This window comes from Malaclemys terrapin, chromosome 21, assembly GCF_027887155.1.
Source record: "Malaclemys terrapin pileata isolate rMalTer1 chromosome 21, rMalTer1.hap1, whole genome shotgun sequence".
Lineage (NCBI taxonomy): Eukaryota > Metazoa > Chordata > Testudines > Emydidae > Malaclemys > Malaclemys terrapin.
This window is the reverse complement of record NC_071525.1, coordinates 342216-368238: the sequence shown is the minus strand read 5'-3', so window position 1 is coordinate 368238 and position 26023 is coordinate 342216. Positions and strand designations below refer to the sequence as shown.

Here is a 26023-nt window from a genome sequence, read left to right as displayed (position 1 = left end):
CAGGGTATTTCTACAGTGTGCGAGGGGCGGGCAGTGGAGGATTAGTCCAGGCATGAGGGCGTCTGCAGCCCGGGGAAGGGAGGGTTAATGGCAGAGGCTGGTGGAGGATGGATCACTCATCGCTGGCTCCTCCCTGCAGCTGGTGAGCTCAGCGGAGCTGCTGCAGCCTCTTTCCCCATCCCCTCCAGCCGCAGAGCCATCCCAGGAGCTAGGCAACCGTGCACTGCCTGCCTCGAGGACAGGTGAGCATCCCCCTGTGGGGCACAGAGCAGGCTCCAGCCTGGCTGCCCTGCCAGCCACTAGCAGGGAGCCTGCTGCACCTGCTTGCCAGGGCGTCACCCAGCTGCAGTGGGAACCCCTTGGTCCAGGTGCAGGACCTACACCCCTCAGGGGGCTGGTCCCCCCCGCCCCCCTCCCCACAGCACCCTCGTGGAGCTGCAGTGGCCAGTGGGTCATACACCTCCCAGCCAGGCACCGGTGTGGTAACCCCTCTCCAGCGCCAGCCTGTTACATCTCTGTGCTTTGCAGCTGATGCCCCCTCCCCCATAGGAAGCGTGGAGGCCCCGTCCCTGCTGGGGGTCCACTCCTAGCCGGTCCCCTCTCCCCTGAGTGTGCATCCCATCGAGGGCTGCCTGTGGTCGCTCCAGGCTCAGCAGGGAGTGGCTCCTATTGGAGCCCAGCTCCAGCCCTCCTCCGATTGCCAGCCCCAGCGGATGTGCTCTTAGTAGGGACTCAGGGAGGAGTTGGATGGTGACCCCCTCACTCCGGCGGGAAGGCAGAACCGGGGGACTAGATTGGCCTTGCTGGGCAAAGCCCAGGGGGCCAGGCCAGAGCAGGGCTGCTCCCTTCCCTCCCTGCTGGAAAGGCCATCCTCCGCTCTCTGCTGGGCAGACCCATTGGAGCGTAGCAGCAGCAGCTCCCTGGCACTGAGACCAGCCCCCCCTCCATGCAACTGGGCACAGGCTATGGGCTTGTGTAATTGCCTCCTAAAGACCTCGCCACCTACAGCCTGCGTGCAGGCCCTTCTAGTATTGTTATGGGTATTGTGCAGGGCCTAGGCGCCCCAGTCATGCCCCAGGTCCTCCTGGTGCTGGTTGATGTGCAAACAGAACAAAAAGATGGATGCAATCAGGACAGAGAAGGCATGGGAAGGGGGGGACAGGCTGAAGAGTCTGCATGTATAATGTAACACACACTCACACCCCGACCATATCTGAGGAATAGGACGTTTCCTGTTGCCTGTGTGATGAGCTGGGAGTCTCTGCTGGGCCCTAGTGTGACTTTCTAGAGCTGCTCCAACCAGGACTCCCCTCCGGGGCAGGAATTGCAGTGCAGAGCACAGAGCTCTACCTCTGGTTTATTTTTACAGCAGTTGCTGTGAGTGTGGGGGTCTGGGGCTGAGCAAAGATGCCAGCAGCCCCTCGAGCCTGAGCCTCTGTCCTTGTTCCACCTGCCAACGGGCCCCATCCCTCTTAGGTGTCAAAGGAGGGGTCGTGTACCTAGGGTGCATTCAACACCGGATTCTGCTTGCTGAGACTGATAGCACAGGGGCCTGGGGCTGGACTGTGAAATGTGGCTTGTGAAGAAGTGGTTTGAGATCCTCCAACTCGTTTCATGTGGTAGTCACTGATCGGCCACATTAAAATGGGAAGGGGTGGCACCTCCCACCAGGGCTGGATCAAAGCCAGTGTCCCCAGAGGGGAAAGGCCTCATTTCCCATCCCCCCCAAAACCAGCCAGTCCCCTCCCCGCTCTTTGTTACCGCAGGGTCTCCCTACCACTCATGGCTGGTGAGTCTGTTGGAGATGCAGTAACCAACAAGCAGGAAGAAAATCCATCAGGCCAGATCTGATTCAGGCTCCACCTGTGGCTCGTCCCAGCCACCGAATCCCCCTTTCCCACCCTCCCGGGATGGGCGGGCAGAGCTGGGTGTGGCACACGGAGTCCAGCAGGGCTGGGCATGGTGCAGAGGGCAGGTCCATGTGACAGGAAATAGCAGTTGTCATGAGAACAAATCCCTCCTTGTGAATTATTGATGACCAAAGAGAGAGAGATGGGGAGGGGAGAGGAACGGAGGCAGGAGGGGGTACGAGTGCAGAGGCTGCCTGGCTGCCTCTTATGTTGGTGGGGTGAAGCAGCCTGAAATGCTCCCATTCCCTCTCTCCGAGCTCATAGGTGGGGGGTTGGTACCAGCTGGGCTGGGCGGGGCTGCCACTGGGGGTGGGGGGGGGGGGGGAATGAACAAGCCGCCATTTGGCTGCTAGGATGTTACAACATCACTTTGCCCCGTGGTGCTTCCCCCAACATTGAGCAGAACTCTCCTTGTGGCCTAGGGTCAGCGAGTGCCATGCTGCGAAATTCTCCGAGGCCCCTCAGAGATCAGCGTACACACGCGCACTCCCCATTCGCTGCAGAGCCCTGACAGCCACGCACATCTGGAGTGGTGGGGGGACCAAAGGAAGTGGAGGGTGAGCTCCTGGGAGATTCAGAGCAAGGGCCTCAGCTGAGACAAACCAGATGTACCTGGAACAGGAAGCCTCCCGAGAGGCCTCGGGTCAGGAGCAGCTGTTGGCACTGGGGCAGGGCAGGGAATGTGACCTGCCTCCTGCTTTCCTTTGGAGAATGGGACCTGCATGCAGTAGCAGCGGTGATGTCTCTGTGCTTTGTCTCTTCTATCCCTGCAGTCCATTTCTCTGCCTGCCCATGTGTGGGGGCAAAGCCAAGCGACTCCCTAGACGTGACCCTGGCCTTTTGGCTGCTCTCCTCTGGATGCTGGGGAGCCTTTTGACACAGCCCAGAAGCCTTCCTGACAGTGAGGCTGAGCCTTCAAGGGCATCATCTCCTTGACTCCGCGTTGCTGAGACGCTGGCTGACGGAGACCTGGCAGAGGTACCTCAGTCCTGCTGCCTCTGCAGATCCCCGGTGGCCCACAGAGCTACCAGCCCACGTGATGTGAAACCCCAGAGAACAGCTCCCAGGGCCAAAGAAACTGGGGACAGACTCTACCCAGCCCAGAAATGCAGGGCAGTTCCCTAAGACTGTATACCTTAGAACATTGTCCAGAGCCAAGGAGGAGTCAATTCCCAGCCAGACCCATCTCCCTGTCCAGAGGCGACGGGGCTCTCAGGATTCCCTGACTGGATCCATCTCACTGTCTGGGAATTCTTTTTGTTACTTGCCCTCAACTTCCTCTCTCCTGATTCCATCCCAGTTCTGCCAGCTGTGACCCCTTGTAGCAGCCTACACTCCCATCAGGCCCTCCTAGTATCTGTGGACCATGAGGCTGTCGCTCCCTTTAGCTGAGCTGCCCAGATCAGCCCCTCAATTCTCTCCCCATAAATTGGTCCCTCTGGTGCATGCCCATTTGGCTGATAACCTGCCTGCTCCAGTGACTGACAAGCTATTTTGCTGTTTGCAGGGAGTTGGAGCTGGGTGTTCGGAGCGACGTGCCTGTAGGAGCCTGTGACAAGCTGAGGAATCCAGGCTCTGCCAGCCAGCACCATGCTGTCCCCAAAGAAAGGTCTGCTGTGCAACCTCAACCACATCCACCTGCAGCACATCTCCCTGGGGCTGCACCTCTCCCGTCGACCCGAGCTCCAGGAGGGCCCTGTCACGATGGCTCCGGGAGACCAGACAGGCTGCAGCGACTGCCAGGAGAACTGTGCTGCCCTGGAGGAAGTCGACGCCAACTCCAACAACACCTCCATGCAGTGCCGGTGCTGCAAGTCCCACCCGCAGCAGACCCCAACGCTGGATCTCCGGAACCAGCCTCTCCTGGAGGATTTCCCTTCCCTGCACATGGAGGAGGAGGTGGCTTCCCCTTCAGACCCGGCTTCCTCCTCTGTCAGCAGCTGCTCCGATTTCAGCTTGGATGACACACCAGTCTCTGTTTACTGCAAGGCATTCCCCGGTGAAGAGGCCCTATCTCCGGACAATCAGCCAAACATCGTCCCCCTGGAGGATGCCCACGATGCTCCCTCAGTGACTGACAAGGGGCAACCGTCTGATGGGAGAGATGCTAACCTCAACCTCCAGGTACAAGAGCGACCAGACCCTGGGGCCCGGGAGACCCCAGACAGCCTGTGCAGCAGCAGTTTGCTTGACTCCCCACCTGATGATGCTGACTCTCCCAGCGGGGATGGGCAGGAGACCATGGCAGAACCGCTCCCCACCACTGTCTGTGCTATGTTGGACTCCAACTGCAATGCCCTGCCTGCCCTAAGCATCCAGCCGTCTGGTCTGCCTGCGCTAGCACCAGGAAAGCGGGGCCCCAGTCTGAACAGTGCAGTGAGGGCTCCCCCTCCAGTGCCCCCGAGGGCTAAGAGGGGGCTGCAGGTGCTGAACAGGAGCGGAGTGGAGAGGCCTGTCCCAACAGAGGTGCCCGCTGGAGACCAGTGCAGAGATGCCGCTCGGAAGACCGTCACCTCATTCCATGAGTTGGCTCAGAAGCGGAAGAGGAACATGGCTGGGCCACCCACCGCACAGGCTGGGAAGGACCGAAGCGACTGGCTAATTGTTTTCTCCCCCGACAAGGAGCTGCCACCCCACAACGAGCTCACCTGCTGCTGCACCCTGTGCCCGGAGCCGCCTGGGCACCAGCTGCAGCGCGACGAGCAGGCAACGCCCCCCAGCTGCAGCCAGAGGGAGGTGACCACGTTCAAGGAGCTCCGGTACCGCAATGCCATCAACAAGCAGAAGGGCCAGCTGGCCTGGGAGCCGGGGGACAGAGCAGCATACCAGGAGCAGCCTGAGTCCCAGCATGCAGCAATGGGCAGAGACGTCTCCAGTGGCAACAGGCTCCAGGGTCCCGACTGGGCGCTGGCTCCGCAGCTGGACGGGCACCTCCTGGCACTTATGGAAAGCCACCAGCCGAGGAGGCAGTCTCGGCCTGGGCTGCAGCCCATCACAGAGGGGCTGCCGGGTGACACAGAGGAAGGGGGGCGACCCCTGGAGGGCTACATCCTGAGGAGAAAGATGCCTGGGTCTGGCTGTGATAAGGAGGCACTGGGCTGGAGGCTCGGGGGACCGGAGGGGGATCCCTGGGTGTCAGGGAAGGCCCAAAGAGGACACAGAGCCTGCAAGGAGGGTAAGAGCGCTAGCTGTTATCAAGGTACTTCCCCCTCCTCAGCTATAGGGGTTCCCCAGGACTGGACTGGGGCTGGGGGCATTTCCCCATGTATGGAGGCCTGTGTTCCCTGGGGACAGAGCTGCAGAGTCCCCATGGGGTTAATACAGGGTTTCCTCCTCCTGATCCTGGCACACCCTCATCTCCATCACTAACCCCACCTCTCTCTCCACTTGCCGTTCTTCTTGCTGCTCTTCTTGCCCCATTCCTGGCGGGCTGCAGGGCTAGGGGATGTGGAACTGGCTTTGGCTTGGGGTGAGCTGCAGGGGCCTGGAAGAGGCAGACTGCGTTAGGTGTGCCTGAACTGGGTTTGTAGGGCTGGGCTGAGGCAGTGGGGTGGGGCTTGGGTAGGTTTGGGGGACAGGTAGGCAGAGTGAAGTGGTGGTGAATGCATGTTGCATCTGTGCACTGAGCTGACCAGTTCTTTACTATGCCATGCGGATGATTTCTGAGCAGCTCAGCTGCTTTGCAGAAGACCCAGCCCCCCTGCTGGGAGGAGGAATCCCACCCTTGCCTTCCTTGTCCTAGCTGCTCCTCGCATACACTCCCTCCCCCCACCCCCCCGCTGCACTCTCCTTCCTCCATGGGTGTGCTGCAGCTCACCACGCCGGTGCAAACTCGGGCATAAGGGGCTTGGAGCCTGTTTGACTGCAGGAGGAGCGGGATGCACTGAGCCAGGCGTCAGGAGAACCCAAGGCCATGGGTTAAACAGCTGATCCAGCTGCGGCTCCCTGTGTGTTGACTTGGGGAGTCAGCCTGGCCCAGGTCCCCTCAGATGGAGTGTGATGCAGGCAGGAGTCCTGCCCCAGCCTAAGGGCTCTATGATACCCTGAGCCCTGGGGATCCCCGAGCAGGTTCTGCCCAGGGAGCATCGGAGATGTTGCCTCGTTGGGCCCAAGGCTTTGCTGGGGTCGCACGCTGCTCTGGGCTGAGAGATGAAATGGGCTTTCAGTGGGGTGGGTGTTTCCATCTGGGGGGCTGAAGGGGAAATTTTAGGGGCAGGCACTGAGGAATGGCTCAGGATGGGGGACAGAGCACTGCAGGGAATGCTGATACCAGAGCTGGGCCCCCCATTAAACCCTGCTTCCAGCCAAGGTCCCCGAGAGCCCATGGGTTGGCAGGCTCCTCGGGCTGTTCTCAGTGTCCGGGAATAGCTTCTTTCTCCCCCTGCTCCCTACCTGCGGTGGGCGGTTCCTGGTGCTCCGTTGGCGCCTGTGGGTTGGCAGGAGGAGCCCTTGGTTCAGTGGCTTCTGCAGGAGCTCCTGGCTCCAGAGACCCTGAGCAAACCAAGCATTCTAGGGAGGGCAGTGGACGTTGCTGGCCCATCGGGCTGCAGCGTTGTGCCTGAGTGGCCATGTCTTGGCACTGGAGGAAGCTCTCTGTTGGTGGGGACAGCCACAGCCTTGACTCCCTGCTCCCTGAGAAGGGTGCCCCAGGACTCTGTCTCTGGGGGAGACCAGGACTGAATTTCCCTTTCTCTGAAGGCTGCCTCCATATTTCCAACATGCTCAGCTGCCTGGCCCTTAGCACCTCCCTCCCTCTGTCCTGTTCTCTTGGGGAAACCTCCCAGGGGCTGGGGCTGGGGCTGGGCTCCCACGGACCCTTTCCAGATGTGGAGACGGGGCACTGCGGGTTGGGGCCTGCGCAGTGACAGAGGGCACAGGCGTGTCCATGTGTCATCGTGGTTGTGAAGTTGCTGTGTGTGCTGTGACTCCTCTGAGCTAACTGTCTCTCCATCTCTCTCTCCTCACCCTGCCGCCCTGTCGCTGCTGCCCTGGGAATGGCTCACGCTGATTTATTGGGGGGTGTCCATTTTCTGTTCCATGCTTCCTGGTTTGTTTGATTTCCACCCCCTTGTTCTCCATGCCCACATATCTGCCTCTCTCCACTTCCCCCGCTATGTTCTCCATGCCCCCGTATTCCCCCCCGCTGTGTTCTCCATGCCCCCGTATTTCCCCCCCGCTGTGTTCTCCATGCCCCCATATTCCCGCCCCCCCGCTGTGTTCTTCCTACTCCCCTTCCCCCCACTGTGTTCTCCATGCCCCCGTATCCCCCCCCGCTGTGTTCTCCATGCCCCCGTATTTCCCCCCCGCTGTGTTCTCCATGCCCCCATATTCCCACCCCCCCGCTGTGTTCTTCATACTCCCCTTCCCCCTTCCCCCCGCTGTGTTCTCCATGCCCCCGTATTCCTCCCCAATGTGTTCTCCATGCCCCCCTGGTTTTGGTTGCATTTCTTTGCAATGTTCCCGCCTGCAGTTGGCTCTCCCCTCTCTCGCTGCCCCAGGCCTCAGATGCTGCCGTTCCAGCCTCTGCTCTTCCATTTCTCGGCCGACGGGAAGCCTCTCTACTACAGCTCGGAGCCAGTGGCGCCTCCCCTGCCCTTGATCCCCTCCCTTAACTCCAGCTTGGAGAGCATTGAACTGAAGTCTCCTGCCCTCTTCACCCCGTCCTTCCGCCCCACGCTGAAGACCTTGTCCTGTGATGAAGTCTGCCTCCTGGCCAGCAATAAGGGGAAAGTCTTGGGCACCCTCTCCCCAGAGGAACTGCTCCCCATCCGCCTGTCCCCCATAGGGGCCTACTCCCCCCCGCACCGGGGAGTGCTGCCTTTCCTGGACAGCCCAGACCTGTCTGTGCTCTTCTCCCCGCTCTTCCCGCGAAGCAGAACCTTCCCAACTATGGCCTTCCCCTCCCACCAGGTCCCAGAGCTGCCACTCGGCGTGGAGGTGTCCAGAGCCCACTGCCCCAGGGGAGAGGCATGTGCACACAGTCAGGCTGGAGCACGCTCTGGGGCAGTGTCTCCTGAGAGAAAGCAGAGCAGAGGGGCCAAGAATCCAAGACCTCCCAAGCAACGTAAGCCGCCCGTTTCCTTTCCTAGCTTGCAGTCGAGCACCTGCTCTTCCTCTCTGCGCTGGGACCAGGCACCCAGGAAGCAGCTGTGCATGGTGATGGGGAAGTGATGCCAGGGAGATGGTCAGAGCATAGTAGATGGGGGCAGGGTATGGGGGCCAGTGTCCTGGGGATCTGCACACAGGGTTATGTTCGGAAGGATTTTGGGGGCTGTGTAGTGATGTAGGCAGGGCTGCTCCTGTGTGCCAGGAGCCAAGCACCCAGGGGAAGGCTGCAACAAAGACAGGAAGGATGGCCTATGGTTTGGGGCAGGCACTACCGTGGGACGCTGGAGACCCAGGTTTAATTTCCCTGTCACCTCGCCTGCCTGGGCCTTCGTTCCCATCTGGACAGTGGGGATAACACTGCACTGCCCTGTTACACAGGGGCATATGATACCATTAAAGTCTCTGAGGCACTTGCATACCACAGCAGTGCAGGGCCGAGAAGTACCACAGGCAGGCCAATGTGTGCTGCACCAGGGGGCCATCTTGCAGTTTCGTTCCAAGGGCTGGGGCTGTTTCTGGGGCTCCCTGGCCTTCTCAGCTCCGCTCCTTTGTGCCCCAAGCTGTTTATCCGAGAGTCAAACTCACCTGACAAGCTCTGGGGTACCTAGCTAGCAAAGAGCAACTTGGTCAGGTTGTCGCCCCCAGAGTGCGCCTACGTGTGGAGCAGGGGAGCTCTCCTCGGGCACTGTGCTGCTAACGCCCCACTCCCCGTCCTGGCTGGCTTGTGTGGTCGCCACCGGGCTCAGACACGCCGCACATTTCTTGTGTTACAAGCTCAGAAAGCCTGCGTGTGTGTGAGTCGAGGTGTGTGTGCATGACAGGGGCTGGGGGCACGTGGCCCCCATTCCCTAGCTAACACTGGGGTTTCTCAGTGACTAACAAGGGGGCTTGGAGCAGCAGGAAGGAGGCTTAGGCTGGGGGATCCTGCTAGACTCTGTGCCAAGGGACCCTGGGCACCTGCCTTTTGGGCTCTGGAAAGGGTGCTGTGCTCGCTCACTCTCCCCTCCATCTCTCTGTCCGTCTGTCTGGCCTTCTGCCCCATTCCCTCTCTCCCGCTGTCCTTTGTCCTTTGTCTCTCTCCCAGACCTGCCTGGCGGAGCCCAGGGCCATGTGCCCCATGGCTGTGCCCCCCCCAGCCCCCAGCACTGGGGCAGGTGCCCTGTGGCTGTGCCCCCCCAACCCCCAGCACTGGGGCAGGTGCCCTGTGGCTGTGCCCCCCCAACCCCCAGCACTGGGGCAGGTGCCCCGTGGCTGTGCCCCCCCAACCCCCAGCACTGGGGCAGGTGCCCTGTGGCTGTGTCCCCCCAAACCCCAGCACTGGGGCAGGTGCCCTGTGGCTGTGCCCCCCCAACCCCCAGCACTGGGCCCTGCTGTTTCCCCATTGGAGAGCCGGAGTCAGCTGGGCGCTGGCATCCCGCCCCCTTAGTGGCCTCCTGCAGCTGCTGTCACACTGCCCCTGCCCAGGCTGGTGGGTGCCTGTAGGTGAGTCCCATACCCGGATGGGAACCTCTCCCCTTTGCTGTCCCCTTCCCTGGCCCCTGCCTTCCAGCCTCCTCCCCAGAGCCGCTGATGAGGCTGGGCAGTCACTTCCTGGTGCATGGGGCCTGGCAGGCGGGGAGCTGGTGCTGTGCCCAGTACCTTCCAGCTCAGCACTCCGAGCCCCCAGCCCCGGGGCAGGTTCCCTCCAGCTGTGCCCCCTCCGAACCCCCAGCCCCGGGGCAGGTTCCCTCCAGCTGTGCCCCCTCCGAGCCCCCAGCTCCGGGGCAGGTTCCCTCCAGCTGTGCCCCCTCCGAACCCCCAGCCCCGGGGCAGGTTCCCTCCAGCTGTGCCCCCTCCGAACCCCCAGCCCCGGGGCAGGTTCCCTCCAGCTGTGCCCCCTCCGAACCCCCAGCCCCGGGGCAGGTTCCCTCCAGCTGTGCCCCACTCCGAGCCCCCAGCCCCGGGGCAGGTTCCCTCCAGCTGTGCCCCCCTCCGAGCCCCCAGCCCCGGGGCAGGTTCCCTCCAGCTGTGCCCCCTCCGAGCCCCCAGCCCCGGGGCAGGTTCCCTCCAGCTGTGCACCCCTCCGAGCCCCCAGCCCCGGGGCAGGTTCCCTCCAGCTGTGCCCCCCTCCGAGCCCCCAGCCCCCCTTCAGCTGTGCCCCCCTCCGAGCCCCCAGCCCCGGGGCAGGTTCCCTCCAGCTGTGCCCCCCTCCGAGCCCCCAGCCCCGGGGCAGGTTCCCTCCAGCTGTGCCCCCCTCCGAATCCCCAGCCCCGGGGCAGGGCCGGATGCCCCATGACTGTGACCCCCAAGCTTCCTGCGCTGGGGCAGAGATGGATACCCACTCTGGGTCACAACACTAGAGCAGGGGTGCGGGCTCAGTGGGGAGCAGAGGGGGAGTTCTTTGCCATCCCAGACCCTGCCTCCTCCTAGGTCTCCCTCTGGTCTCTCTTGCCTGGGTTTGTGGGATGCCCTTGCAGGGAGCAGTGACCTGCTGGAAGAGCAGTGAACGCTCCAGCCCCTGCCCCTCTGGGAGCTGGGCTTGAACTCCCAACTCCTCTCACACAGGGACAGCTGCTTACCAGGGGTCTGTATATGAGTGACTCACTTACAGGGCCTGTTACAGGCTCCCAGAGCAGGGATGTATTGCTGGGCAGCTGTCCTGGTCTCCCCACTCCCGGGAGAAAGTATTCCTAGCTTGGAGGGAGGCTATGGCCATAGAGGAAGAAATTCGGCAAGCCCCATGTCCACAGCAGCTCAGGGAGTCTGGCTGGAAAGGGCCAGCGCTAGGGGCCATGCTGGGGCCAGCGTCAGGGGCTGTGCCAGGGCCAGCGCTAGGGGCCATGACCGGGGCTGTGCCAGAGCCTGCGCCAGGGGCCGTGCCAGAGCTGGGGCCAGCACCAGGGGACATGCCGGGGCCAGGGCCCAGCACCAGGGGCCGTGCTGTGGCCAGTGCCCGGGGCCAACGCCAGGGCCAGGGACTGAGCTGGGACAAGTTTCCTTTGCTGGGGATGTTTTCAGCTTTGTCCACCCTGGGAAATCTCTTCTGAGCAGCTTCCCCTCATCTCTAGCTGCCGAGCCCTTTGCTCTGGCCTGGGGATTGGGGTCTGAACCCTGCACGTCCCCATTCAGGGCTCACTCCCTGAGCCACTGGCTGGTAACCTGGAACATACTGTGCAAACTTCTCCATTGCTCTCCCTCCCCCGTCCCAGCCCTGACACTGACCTGGCCTCATTTCCGTACGCTCTAGCTAAGGACACCCAGGACTCCATGAGAAGCGGGAGGTGAGACTGGGGTGAATGAGGGACCATCCCCCTTCCCAGGGATGGATGCAGCCCCATTGGCAGGAATGTTCTGCACTGGCTGGCTCATAGAAAGGCTTATGAGGAAGGACCCTGCCAGCCCCCAGTGACCGTGGCCGTGGTGCTGTCTGCTCCTGGACAGGGCGTGCTATGCCCAGCGGATGTGGGGCCTGTGTCACACAGCCCCTGCCAACTGACTGACCAGGTTCTCTTTCTCTCTCTAGTCAGACATTCTCAGTCCTTTGCCGGTGTCCCAGGGGCAGGCCAGCACTGGATGGCAAATGCAGACAGAGCCTATGACCATCTGAGAGAGCAAAAGAAAGGTAACCCTCGCCCACCCCGAAATCTGTGCAGGGGGCCCCCTTCCATGCTCTTGGAATCCAGATGGGTGGGACAGTCCCGTTCTTGAGCGGGTCTGGTTTAATTTCTGAAGCAGCTTTGCAAAGGTACAAGTGCTTACATACAAATACTAGAAGTCTAAATACTAAGGTGGGTGAACCAGAGTACCTCGCATTACAGGATGATGTCAATATAACAGGCATCGTGGAAACCTGGTGGAATGAGGATAATCTATGGGACATGGAAATACAGGGTATAAAATAAATAGAGATATCCCATCTCTTAGAACTGGAAGGTCATCAAGTCCAGCCCCCTGCCTTCACTAGCAGGACCAAATACTGATTTTGCCCCAGATCCCTAAGTGGCCCCCTCAAGGATTGAACTCACAACCCTGGGTTTAGCAGGCCAATGCTCAAACCACTGAGCTATCCCTCCCCCTGTATATAGGAATGACTGAGTAAGTCACACTGCTGGGGGAGTGGCACTATATGTTAAAGAAAGCATAACTCTTACATGAAATAAACTGTACTATGGAATCTCTTTGGTTAGAAATTCCATGTTTGACTAAAGAGACTATAGCGGTAGGACCATACTACTGACCACCTGACCAGTTCTTGTGAAAAGCTAAGAGAAGTTAGAGAAGCCACAAAAGCAGAAAGTGCAATAACACTGGGTGACTTCAACTATCATCATATTGACTGGGTAAGTGTTACCTCATGGCATGATGCAGAGAGAACGTTTCTAGACACCATAAATGACTGTTTCTTGGAGCAGCTAGTCCTGGAAGCCACAAGGGCAGAGCCAATTCTTGATTTAGTTCTAAGTAGACCACAGGATCTGGTCCAAGAGGTAACTATAAATGAAGCACTCGGTAATAGTGACCATAATGTAATTAAATTCCACATCCTTGTAGGGGAGATAATACCAAAGAACACTCCGCACAGTAACATTTAACTTTACAAAGAGGAACTACACAAGAATGAGGATATGCTTGTTAGACTGAAATTTAAAAGGAGCTGTCACAAGTGGTAAATGCCTGCAAGCATCCTGGTGACTAGTTAAAAGACAGTAAGAGGACCTAAAGAATGCCACCCTGAGTGAACAGCAGAGTAATGAAGGGTGTTGGAGGCAAAAAAGCATCCTTTACAATTTAGAAATCAAATCTTATGGAGGCTAATAGGGTGATGTATAAACAGGTTAGTGTAACAGTATCAGAAGGCAGGCCAAGAAAAATTTGAGAAGCTACTTGATAAAGAGTCAGAAAATAACAGTAAGAGTTTTGTAAAGTACCTCAGAAGCATAAAGCTTGCCAAACAGGCAACAGGCCAGTAGATGACCAAGGTGTTAAAGCTGGTCTCTCACCAAAATATTTTGGTCCAATATAAGATATTACTTCACCCACCTTGTCCCTCTAAGGCATTAAAAGAGCACTCAAGGAAGAAACAGCCATTGCAGAGAAGCTATGTGAGTTCTTTGCATTGGTCTTCACATACGAACGGCCATACTGGGTCAGACCAATGGTCCATCTAGCTTAGCATCCTGTTGTCTGACAATGACCAAGGACAGATGATTCAGAGGGAATGAACAGAACAGGGCAATTATTGAGTGATCCATCCCCTGTTGTCCAGTCCCAGCTTCTGGCCGCCAGAAGTTTAAGGACACCCAGAGCATGGGGTTGTGCCCCTGACCATCTTGGCTAATAGCCATTGATGGATCTATCCTCAAGGAACTGATCTAATTAATTTTGAACCCAGTTATACTTTTGGCCTTCACAATGTCCCCTGGTAATGAGTTCCACAGGTTGACTGTGTGTTGTGTGAAGTACTTCCTTTTGTGTGTGTTTTAAACCTGCTGCCTATTAATTTCATTGGGTGACCCTGGTTCTTGTGTTATACAAAAGGGTAAATATTCACTTTCCCCACACCTTTCATGATTTCATAGACCTCTATCATATCCCACCTTAGTTGTCTCTTTTCTAATCTGAACAGTCCCAGGCTTTTAAATCTCTCCTCATACGGAAGCTGTTCCATACCCCTAATCATTTCGGTTGCCCTTCTCTGCACCTTTTCCAATTCTAATATATCTTTTTTGAGAGGGGGGAACCAGAACTGCAGGCACTATTCAAAGTGTGGGTGTACCATGGATTTATATAGTGCCATTAGGACATTTTCTGTCTTATTGTCTATCCCTTTCCTAATCATTCCAGGCCTGCTCCAGGCACCAGCAAAGGAAGCAGGTGCCTGGGGCAGCCAATAGAAAGGGGCAGCACTCCCTACGTTATTGGGGCGGCATGTTCGGGTCTCCAGTGGTGGAAAATAAACATATTAATAGAGATAGAGAAAAATACCTATCTCATAGAGCTGGAAGGGTCATTGAGTCCACCAGCCCCCTGCCTTCACTAGTAGTGACCAAGTACTGATTTTTTGTCCCAGATTCCTAAGTGGCCCTGTCAAGGATTGAACTCACAGCCCTGTGTTTAGCAGGCCAATGCTCAAACCGCTCAGCTATCCCTTCCCCCTCAACTAAGGTTGAATTCAAGCTACTAATCAATGTTAAGAGCAGAGTTGCTGGATCTTTACTGCTATTTTAACCCGATTTAGCTCAGTTGGGTTATGTAAGAACAGAACAAAAAAAACGTGTTGACTCTTCCACAACCTATTGTATTCATCTTTGTGTCTGATAACTCTGCCCTCTGCTATTGTTTCAATCAATTTGCCTGGCACTGAAGTGCCAGGATTGCCTCTAGAGCCTTTTAAAAAAATCAGCGTTATATTAGCTACTCTCCAGCCATCTGGTACAGAGGCTGATGTAAGTGATAGGTTACATACCACTGTTAGGAGTTCTGCAGTTTCATATTTGAGTTCCTTCAGAATCTTAAGTGAATATCATCTGGTCCTGGTGACTTATTACTGTTTAGTATCAGAGGGGTAGCTGTATTAGTCTGGCTCTGTAAAAAGCGACAAAGAGTCCTGTGGCATCTTATAGACTAACAGACGTATTGGAGCATAAGCTTTCGTGGGTGAATACTCATCTGACGAAGTGAGTATTCACCCAATATGCATCTGACGAAGTGAGTATTCACCCACGAAAGCTTATGCTCCAATACATCTGTTAGTCTATAAGGTGCCACAGGACTCTCTGTCGCTTATTACTGTTTAGTTTATCAGTTTGTTACAAAACCTCCTCTATTGACACCTCAATCTGGGACAGTTCCTCAACTCTGTCACCTAAAAAGAATGGCTGAGATGTGGGAATCTTCTTCACATCCTCTGCAGTGACAACCGATGTAGAGAATTAATTTAGTTTCTCCGCAACGGCTCTGTCTTCCTTGAGTGCTCATTTAGTACTTTAATCACCCAGTGGCCAACTGACTGTTTGGCAGGCTTCCTGCTTCTGATGTACTTACAAAAATGTTCACTCTTAGTTTTTGTGTCTTGTGATAGTTTCTCTTCCAATTTTGTTTGGCTTTCCTAATTATACTTTGACACTTGACTTGCTGGAGTTTATGCTTCTATTTTCTTCAGTAGGATTTGACTTCCGTTTTTTAAAGGATGCCTTTATGTCTCTAACCGCTTCTTTTACTCTGCTGTTTAGCTATGGTTAGGGTGACCAGACAGCAAGTGTGAAAATCGGGACAGGGGTGGGGGTTAATAGGAGCCTATATAAGAAAAAGACCCAAAAATCAGGACTGTCCTTATAAAATCGGGACATCTGGTCACCCTAGCTATGGTGGCATTTTTTTGGTCCTCTTATTGTGTTTGTTTGTTTGTTTGTTTGTTTGGATATACATTTAGTTTAAGCCTCTGTGGTGGTTTTTAAAGTTTCCATGCAGCTCGCAGGCATTTCATCCTTGTGACTATTCCTTTTAATTTCTGTTTAACGAGCATCCTCATGTTTGTGTAGTTCCCTTCTCTGAAGTTCAATGTTACTGTGGTGATTTTCTGTGATATTTCCCTCCACTCCCACATCAAGGATGTTAAATTTAATTACATCCTGGTCACCATTACTGAGCAGCTCACCTATGTTCACCTCTTGGACCAGATCTTGTGCTCCATTTAGGATTAAATCAAGAATTGCCTCTTCCCTTGTGGGTTCAAGTACTAGGTGCTTCAAGTAGCAGTCATTAATTGTGTCCAGAAATTTTATCTCTGCGTCCTGTCCTGAGGTGACAGGTACCCAGTTAATATGGGGTCAGTTGAAATCCCCCATTATTATTGGGTTTTCGGTTTTTGTAGCCTCTCTAATCTCCCTGAGCATTTCACATTCACTGTCACCATCCTGGTCAGGTGGTCGGTAGTATATTCCTACTGCAATACTCTTATTATTCAAGCAGGGAATTTCTATCCATAGAGATTCGATGGTACAGTTTGGCTCATTTAAGATTCTTATTATATTTGACTCTATACTTTCTTTCACATATAGTGCCATTTAATAGCAGGCATGCAAGTTCACCCATCTTAGTATTTAGACTTCTTGCATTTATATATAAGCACTTATAATATTTGTCAATATTTAGGTGTCTGCCTTCATGTGATGTAGTTAAATGGGGCTCTTTTTCATTTGACTTTTTCTCGTTAGTTCCTACCAGTGCTTTATTAACCTCTAGCCTTACTAGGATATAGAGTATCGTCTTTCATAAATCCTCCTCTAAGCGATGTCTCTGTCCAAACCATGTGCTCCTCTGGACCTGTCAGCTTTCCACAGCCCTCAGTTTAAAAACTCCTCTACAACCTAAAGGAACTATTAGGAAATGAATAGAAAATAGGATAGAAAATATCATAATGCCACTGTATAAACCCATGGCGTACCCGCATGTTGACCACCGTGTCCCGTTCTGGTCGCCCTGTCTCAGAAAGGATGTAGTGGGCCTGGTAAAGGTTCAGAGAAGGGCAGAAAGATGATCAAGGCTATGGAACCTTCCATAGTAGGAGAGACTAAAAAGACGAGGGCTGTTCAGCTTGGAAAAGAGACGATGAAGGGGGGCTATGATAGCAGTCTGTAAAATCATGACTGCCATTTAAAAAGTGGATATAGAACTATTATTTATCCTTTTCCACAACACAAAAAACAGGGGTTACCCAATGAAATTAATAGGCAGCAGGTTTAATACAAAAAAGAGGAAGTACTTTTCACACAATGCACAATTAACCCGTGGAACTCATTGTCGGGGGATGTTGTGATGGCCAAAAGTATAAGTGGGGTTTAGCAAAGAACTAGATACGTTCATGGAGGATAGATCCATCAATGGCTATTAGCCAAGATGGCCAGAAACTCAGCCTCATGCTCAGGGCCACCTTAAACCTCTGTCCACTGGAAACCAGGAGGGAAGATGGGTGGATCACTCGAACTGCTCTGTTCAGTATGCTCCCCGTGAAGCTCTGGCTTTGGGCACTGTTGGAGACACGATACTGGCCTAGATGCACCACTGTTCTGACCCAGTGTGACAGTTCTTAGGTTCTTATTCTGCTCCTCCGGCCAATCTCCTGCATGACAGGACGGATAATTCCACCTAGCAATTCCTGCATCCAGCCAGTAATGGGGGGTAGTGAGAGCGTGTCTTTGAGAAACCCCCAATTTTGACCAAGGGCTCCAGGTGCATCCCAGGGAACCCTCTGCCCTAGGAGCTGTTGCCCTGTGCAATCACCCTTGCCCTTACAAATTTGCACCTTATTTGCAGTTTCAGTTTTTCTAACTTGGCCTTCCAGCGGCAGGCTCCACTCTCCCTTTGGCTGGGAAATTAGAGGTCTGGGGGTTTATGGACTAACATCCCGCCCTCTTGGTACCTTTTCTGGCTGATGCATTCTTGTTTGTGAGATGGAGGTGTGGCTGTGGGGAGCTCCTGGAGGCTAGAGTCTTTGGGGAATCATGCTCCCAGTCTTTTCCAGCAGGTGGTGCTGTTGAGCCTGAAAACTTGGAGCCCCAGGTGGGTAGGTTGGTGGGGGAGGCCCTGGATTCTACAAACACCTTTAATCTTCTGTAACAAACATTTCCATCCTTGGCTTGTTGCCATGGTAACTGCCAGTTCCCATTGCACCTTTATTCTTAGACTCTGAAGAATTGCTAAAGAGATGACGGTTCCCATGGCAATGCCCTGTGTTCCCCAGCAACTCCGGTGCATCTACGCCAACCTCAGCAGTCAGCCTGTCCAGCAAGGGCGACAGACTTGGGATTGCAGGGCTGGCGCTAGTGCTCTGAAAATAGCTGTGTGGAAGCTGCAGCTCGGGTTGGAGCTGGGGGAGGCACACTGCCCAGGGCTGAGTAAACGTACCCAGAGGCTGAAGCAGCTGGAGCCACCCCGAGGAGCCCAGGTTCTGTGACTCGCTTCTGTCCCAGCCAACAGGGGGCACTGTAGGGAATGGGGAGGGAGTCTCACAGGGGAGAGGGGCTTTCCCAGCCAGCGGGGGTGCTGCAGAGAACAGTCCGGCGGCGATTGCAGGGGACAGGCGCTATCCCTGCCTTAGCCAGCAGGGGGTGCTGTGGGGAATGGGGGCGGTTCACAGGGGACAGGCGCTATCCCTGCCTTAGCCAGCAGGGGGTGCTGTGGGGAATGGGGGAGATTGCAGGGGACAGGCGCTATCCCTGCCTTAGCCAGCAGGGGCTGCTGTGGGGAATGGGGGCGGTTCACAGGGGACAGGCACTATCCCTGCCTTAGCCAGCAGGGGGTGCTGTGGGGAATGGGGGCGGTTCACAGGGGACAGGCGCTATCCCTGCCTTAGCCAGCAGGGGGTGCTGTGGGGAATGGGGGCGGTTCACAGGGGACAGGCGCTATCCCTGCCTTAGCCAGCAGGGGGTGCTGTGGGGAATGGGGGCGGTTCACAGGGGACAGGCGCTATCCCTGCCTTAGCCAGCAGGGGGTGCTGTGGGGAATGGGGGAGATTGCAGGGGACAGGCGCTATCCCTGCCTTAGCCAGCAGAGGGCGCTGCAGGGAACAGTCCGGCAGAGATTGCAGGGGACAGGCACTATCCCTGCCTTAGCCAGCAGGGGGTGCTGCGGGGAATGGGGGAGATTGCAGGGGACAGGCGCTATCCCTGCCTTAGCCAGCAGGGGGTGCTGTGGGGAATGGGGGAGATTGCAGGGGACAGGCACTATCCCTGCCTTAGCCAGCAGGGGGTGCTGTGGGGAATGGGGGAGATTGCAGGGGACAGGCACTATCCCTGCCTTAGCCAGCAGGGGGTGCTGTGGGGAATGGGGGCGGTTCACAGGGGACAGGCGCTATCCCTGCCTTAGCCAGCAGGGGGTGCTGTGGGGAATGGGGGCGGTTCACAGGGGACAGGCGCTATCCCTGCCTTAGCCAGCAGGGGCTGCTGTGGGGAATGGGGGAGATTGCAGGGGACAGGCGCTATCCCTGCCTTAGCCAGCAGGGGCTGCTGTGGGGAATGGGGGCGGTTCACAGGGGAGGGGGAGGTTCCCTGCCTTAGCCAGCAGAGGGCGCTGCAGGGAACAGTCCGGCAGAGATTGCAGGGGACAGGCGCTGTCCCTGTCCCAGCCAGCAGGGGGTGCTGCATGGCAGGGGCCAGTGTATGAAGTGATGCCGTCCAGCCCTAGCTAGTCAGGGCTCCCTTTCCGTGGTCGTGGGCTCAGGTGCAGCTGTTACCGGGTCGCGTGGTTGGACCTGTTGTGGGGACTCAGCACAGGCCTGACTTGTCCCTTCTCTGTCCGTCCCAGCCCTGCTGGTTGGCATCAGCGCCTCTGTGGAGAAGCTCATTGCTCACTTCAACACGGCACGGAGCCTGGTGCAGAAGGTAAAGCTCTGGGCAGGGGCAGGGTCTCTGGCCTGGGCCGGGGGTCCGATGGCAGAGGCTCAGCTGCTGCCTTGCCTATTAGCTAGGTCATGTCCCCTCCCCGCTGGCTGGGTGGGTGGGGCTATGTGGGCATCGTGGGCACCCTGTTCCCTGGCCTGCGTCTCATATGCCATGAATGCCGGGAGCTGGAAGCAACATGGCGGGCTGTCCCAGGCAGAGGGAACCCACCATCCCTGCCCTGCCGGCTCTGGGGGAGGAGGGGGAGGGACACGACACCTGTCTCCCCACCACTCCAAACCATCACCTGCCCCTCTCCTTGCCCAGACGCAGCTGGGCGACAGCCGGCTAAGCCCAGATGTGAGCTACCTGCTGCTCAGCACCCTGTGCCCGGCGCTCTATGCCCTGGTGGCAGATGGGTTGAAGCCCTTCCAGAAGGACATCATCACGGGCCAGAGGAGGAGCTCGCCCTGGAGCGTGGTGGAGGCCTCGGTCAAGCTGGGTAGGTTGGGGGGATGTTGATGGAGGGGGCTTAGTCTGGCCCCAGGAGACACCATCGGTCCCCCTGGTCGAATAGCGTGATGAAGCCCAGGGCCCCAGGGAGCGCGTGGGAAGGGCCAGCCAGGTGCCTCCAGCTCCAATGCACCAATCTATTGGGAGATGCAGGTGACTGGGGCTGTGTCCCCAATGCCTCTCATTGGCCTGATGCTGCCATGGCAGCTGGCTGCTCTCTGAGCAGGGCCCCCCACTCCATGGCAGGCTTCCGGGAGGGAGAGGAGCCGAACTCGGGAGACGGCTGCTGAGTGGCTCTGTGCCGTGTGTTCTACAGGCCCCGGCACTCGGCCCCTGCACTCGCTGTACTGGCAGGTGTCCCAGCTGGCTCCCCTCTGCAGCAGCAGGCAGAGGTTCCATGCCTTCATACTCGGTCTTCTGAAGTAAGTACCAGGCTTGGGCACTGCTTTGCCCCCCCAGGAGAGGCTGAGAGAGACGCTGGGCTCCCTGGGCAGGATGGTCCCTGCCGGGGGAGTGCTGGGCCTGTGAAGGGGGTGGTTCCCGTGTCTTGGAGCCCTTCTCTGTGCCTCAGCCTGCGGCTGCTGGATTTACTGTCACATGGGTGTGCACTCTCTCGTGCTTGCTCTCACCCTCGTGCTCACGGGTGCTAACGTGTGTGGGTGTGTGCTCTCTCTCAGTTTTTGCCATTCTCTCGCTCGCTCACACTCATGGCCATGGCCTCACTCATGTTTACGGTCCTACATTTGTTCTCAGCTGGACACTGGGACTGGTATTCAGGGTGAGATGGGAAGCCCCAACCCAGGGGAGGGGAGCTGGGGTGCAGGCAGATGGGGGAAGGAGCTGATGCTGGCACCTGCCGTACGAGGCACCCAGGTTCAGTCTCAGGCCTGGTTCAGGGCGCCATGGCACCAGAAGCTTCGCTCTGGTATGCCGCCGGCACAAACGAGCAGAACCTGGGTGGGGGCACCCTGGTGTCTGCTACCTTCGGACGGGGATCCCCCTGCACCTCCGGCACACTCCAGGAGCTGGAACCTTGGCAAACTTGGTGTTTAGCCAAGTGAACCCAGAGACCCAGCTGGATGGGTGGAGCGCTAGGATGTCGCCACCCCTAGGCAGAAGTCAGCAGATGTGGGCCCTGGACTCCTGGGCCTGCGCCAGCTAGGGCGGCCCCGGAGTCAGGCAGTTTAGTGCTGTTGGCACAGCCCAGTCTGGGGCTGTCGATCTGAACAGTTGTAACTTGGACTTTTTCTGTCTCGTTCAGCATAAAGCAGCTGGAACTGTGGCTCTCCCACCTGCAGAAGAGCTCAGGTAGGGAGCAGTGGGTGCTGTGAGCCCCCCAGGGCAATGCCCATCTGGGGCTCCTTTAACGGGACATAGGAGTCCTTTCCCACCACCGTGCCTCAGCTGAGGTAGGGGGAGGATCCCGGGCAGCCTGGTTGCTGAAGTACAGATGGAAGCTCCCCCACATGCACGGGCTGCCAGCGACAGACCCAGAAGAGACAGGCTGGTGTCCCTGGGTGGAGGAGTGGGATGCAGGGGGCTCGGTGGGGTGGCTCTGTGAGGTGGAGGGGCTCTGGGGAATAGTTATGTGGGGGGGGCTCAGTGGGGTGGTTCTGTGAGGTGGGGGGCGCTGGAGAGTGGTTCTGTGGGGGAGCTCTGTGAGATGGGGGGCTTGGTAGGATGGGAGGGCTCTGTGGGTGGGTGGGTGAGGTCTCTATGGGGTGGTTCTGTGGGAAGGGAAGGTTCTGTGGGGTGGAGGGGCTCTGTGGGTGGGGGGTGCCATCTCATCCTGCCTGTGTCTCTTAGATGTCATCTCGGTCCTCTACCTGCCCACGGCCTTCTTCTCCCTGAGCCAAGGCCCCTTCCCGCACTTGGCCCGTGAGCTGCTGCTCCTTGTCCAGCCCCTCTCTGTGCTGACCTTCCACCTCGACCTGCTCTTCGAGCACCACCACCTGCCCGTGGATGTGCGGCCCCTTCCCCGCAGGCCGGACTCCCCCCACAGCCACCCCCTTGGCCCTGCCCTGGTGGCTGCTCCCGCACAGAGCCGGGACCCTAGTGACCAGGCCGAGGGGGCTGAAGGCCGAGGTGGTGCTAGCCCAGAGCACCAGCTGACCACCAATGGCCCCAGGAGGGCAGCCCTGGTGGGCTCGGAGGAAAGCGCTAGATCCCAGTACAGCGCAGCAGCCGCCAAATCACCCCCCAATCCCCAGGCAGGCGTCTCCCTGAAGCAGACATTCCAGCAGGTGCTGCAGTGGGGGGAGCAGTTCACCCAGACCCTTCTGGGACCTGAGGGTCCTGCCAAGCCTGAGAAACACCAGCAGCCTGTCCCGCAGGACACAGGAGAGAGGCGGGGCAGCTGGTGGGAGCAGCTAAGCCAGGCCTCCGGGGTCTACACCACGGCCACGAAGGAAAGGTTTCCCTTCACCCGCTGGACGAAGCTGCGGGTGGCTGCAGGGGACACCAGCTCCAGCCTAGCTGCTCCACCCCACGGATCCAGCCAGGCTTCCGCGACTGAGTTCGGTGCTCAGGGAGGGGAGGGGGCCAGCAGCAGAGACCTGCAGCTCCTCAAGCCCAGAGCTGGGGAAGGAGGTGCCGAGGCTCCAGGTCCAACGCCCTCCAGCAAGGCAGGGAGCTTGGAGGCGCCTCATGCTGAAAAGCTGCCGCCGCAGGCCAGGGCCAAGGGATGCTCAGGCCCCAGGGAGACTGAGCCACCGGAGCCCTCTGCCAGCAAGACATGCCTGCCTCCGTCCGATGGGAGCCAGGCGGCCACGCCCAACCTGAACATGGGCGGCTCCCCCATCCGCCCTAACTGGCTGGGCCGACTCTTTGGGGCCACGTGTCCGCCTGCCAGAGGCTTCCCCGCCAACTCTGACACCAGTGCAGCCAAGTCCAGGTCAGTGCCTGGTGGGGTGGGGCAGGGTGAGCCGTTGCAGGGCTTCCCCCTTCTTCAGGGCAGTGACATGGCCCATGCCCTGCATCTGTGGCTTGGCTCCTAGACTGTGTCCAGCAAACAGCCTGCAGCGTGGGGCGTTAGCAGCTTCTCAGTTACAGGCCCTTGGGTGCTATTGCTTCTAATGGCACCAGCCCCCCAGGGGAGGGGCTGCGGGCTGCTCCGGGCGGGACCCAGTGGAGGAGCAGGTTCTGGGCCGTTTCCCCAGTAGACATTCAGGCCTCTTGCTTGGCCTCTTGCCCAATTCCAAGCCCCCCCCCCCCCCCCCCCCCCCCCCCCCCCCCCGGGATGTTGCTGCAGGAGAAGAAATGCCCAATACTGTTGGGTCAGTAACACCCCTCCCGCTCCCCCGCCCGGCGCTTGCACCCAGCGTCACCCATGGGTCCAGGACGGTTTATACAGGACCTGGCGGGGATGTTATGGGGGGTTCCAGCTTTCGGACACAGTCTTTGAAAATGTGACTCTTTCTTGCAATGTTTTAGTTGGGGGGCCACACTTGGGGACCTGGGGATCTTGCCCCCCCTTTTTTGCCCTTGGTGATCTGTGAGCCTTTCTCTGTCCCATCGAGGTGTTTCTCAGACTGACTGGTGACTCCCTCTGCTCTCTGGCAGGAGACCTTCCAGCTGGCTGCCCCCCAGTGTGAACGTTCTCGCCCTGGTTCTGAACGGGGGGCCCTCTGAGAAGGCCTGGCCTCAGGAACAGCAAGAGAAGAAAGCGTCTGACTCGCCCCAGCTGCACAGGTGCCCGGGGGGATTCCAGTGTTTGGGGTTGGGTGGGTTGCAGAATTTGATGGATTTCTGAGTTCCCAAAAGTGCTGGGTTGGTGCCAGGTCCCGTGTTCTTCTTCCACACCATCCTTCAAGTCCACAGCCCCTGCTAGCCTAGCCCTGGGTGGCCTCCACATTCGCAGCTCTGCTGGTGCCCCTCACTCCCAACCCAGCGCCCCTTGCTAGCCCAGCCCTGGGCTGCCTCCTATGTGCAGCCCTGTCAATGTCTCTCAATCCCAACCTGCAGCCCCCTTCTAGTCCAGGTCTCTGAATTGCACAGTGGGTTTGTGAGGGGGATTCTTGGCTGAATTTGTCTAATTGACCTTGGGAGCCATCTGGACTAAGGGCCCTGGCGTTTCCTCTCTGGGACGCCTGGTTTCAGCTGAGGCTCGGGTACGACAGGACATCAGATGTCTCAGGTCACTCCACAATGCCTGGTCATAGGCCAGCACCTGCCACCCCAGTCTTGTTGGCGCCTTGTTCCTGGCTTATGGACTGCGGGTCACTCACCCTTCGTATAACCCGGTTTGTGGATTCCCAGCCACGATCCCTGTGTGGAACCCCACCAGGGTCTGGCATAGGGTTGCCAACCTTCCAGGAGGCATGGAGTCTCCAGGAATTAAAGATTAATCTTTATCATGTGATGAAATCTCCAGGAATACAGCCAACCAAAATTGGCAACCCTCAACCGTGCCCCTGACCTACAACCCCCCCCATTCTGCCCCCCCCCCCCATGGGTCTAGCCCCTAATTGAGCCCCTGTTTGTTGTGCAGGGCTGTGCGGGCGCTGTGTGACCACACCGGGGCTGGAGACGATCACCTGAGCTTCAGGAGAGGGGACGTCCTGCAGCTCCTAGCCACAGTGGATGAGGACTGGATCCGCTGTTGCCATGGAAACAACGCTGGCCTAGTTCCTGTTGGCTACACGTCCCTGATTTTATGAGGAGGAATCCCGCAGGAAGCATCTGCCGGCCCCAGGGCAAGAGCCGTGACCCTGTGATTTCCCTAAGCAGCTTTTGGGGGCTAGTTCCAGGCCACGAGTGCGAAGAGTTCCCTGGTGTCAATTCTCTGCTATGTGGTAGCACCAAGACGCAGGCTCTAGCCAAGGGGCGCAGTGCCCAACGGCTCCCTGCCACCCATGCTTCTCTGCAGCCCTGCCCCTGCATCGCAATGGTCCTGGTGTGTCTTTTGTGTGTTGTCTCAACTGTTGCCTTTCTGTGTCCCTCTGCTCCTGTGCAGTAATCACACTTGAGTATGTGTCAGCCCGGCATGCCCGAGTGCTGCGCCCCCTCCCGCCCCCGGCTGGGTTGTGCAGCACGCAGACCCAGGCTGGAGCAGGGCAGTGGTTGGGCAACCCCAGCACCATGTAAATACCTGTGACCATAGGAACAAAAAACACTGTCTGGGCAGCAATGTGAGGGGAAATAAAAGGTGCAACTGAAACACAGCCCCCTGTCGCTGGATCATTGCAAACCTGGTGCTGTGCACAGCCCGCAGGCAGGCACCAGGAGCGCGTATCACAGACTCCCCTACCCCTGAACCTGTGGCCCTGCACCTAGGGTGGCCAGATGTCCCGATTTTATAGGGACAGTCCCGATAATTGGGGCTTTTTCTTACACAGGTGCCTATTACCCCCCCACCCTCTGTCCCGATTTTTCACACTTTCTATCTGGTCACCCGACCTGCACCTCAGAGCTCCAGGGTTCCACTTTCCTGGGCACAAGCATGTCCAGGGCTGTGCTGCCATTTCTGGGCAGCAGGTGGCACAAGCACCCTGCAGGCCAGTGTGTTACCCGCACCCACAAGGACTAATTGGGATCCCCACGGACCCTGGGCAGCGGGCAGAGGGTGTGTCTGGGGGGGTTACATGGGGGGTTCATGGAGGGAAGTGAGGAGTAGTGTGTGGCTGATTACAGGGAGGGGACTGGGGTAGTGGTAAGAGCAGTGTGGGGGAGTACACAGCTGGAGGTGTGGTGGCTAATGGGGGGTACATGGCAGGGGTTGGGGTGGGTAGGCAGGATGGGGAAACAAGGGGGGGATGGATATTGGTTGTGGGGGAGGGCTCAGGGAGCTTGGGGGGATCGGGGCTTGAGTGCTGGCTGGGATGCACTGTTGCCGCTTGGCCAAGAATTGCTCTGTACTCCCCAGCCGGCAGCTTTTCCCAGCTGCTGCTCAGGTCTAGTGAACCCACAGAGCAACGTCAGAGCAATGGAAATTCCTCATGGTTCTGAAATGAAGCCAGAGAGGCCCTTGCACGGGGAGACAGCTCTGCCTCACCGGCCCCACAGGCCCCAGCTCCATACACCCCAGGGAATCGTGGGCGCTGCATTGGGCAGTTATGTTCCCCCCTCCCACCCCAGACAGCTAGTCCCATCTCAGGTTAAATCCTGCTGGGTCTGACGGTGCTGTGCTGCTTGTCA

General features: G+C 57.7%; 1 protein-coding gene across 1 annotated transcript; it reads left to right on the top strand.

Moving 5' to 3' along the window:
- The first annotated feature begins 189 nt into the window (after nucleotides 1-189).
- On the top strand, nucleotides 190-25050 carry RUSC1 (RUN and SH3 domain containing 1). Its single transcript, XM_054011103.1, has 11 exons — nucleotides 190-242; nucleotides 2684-2888; nucleotides 3418-5085; nucleotides 11521-11619; nucleotides 19302-19378; nucleotides 19703-19877; nucleotides 20205-20310; nucleotides 21150-21196; nucleotides 21695-22781; nucleotides 23450-23578; nucleotides 24378-25050. Exons 3-11 carry the CDS (start codon nucleotides 3501-3503, stop codon nucleotides 24544-24546), a joined length of 3474 nt encoding a protein of 1157 aa, XP_053867078.1. The 5' UTR covers nucleotides 190-242; nucleotides 2684-2888; nucleotides 3418-3500; the 3' UTR covers nucleotides 24547-25050.
- Nucleotides 25051-26023: the final 973 nt, after the last annotated feature.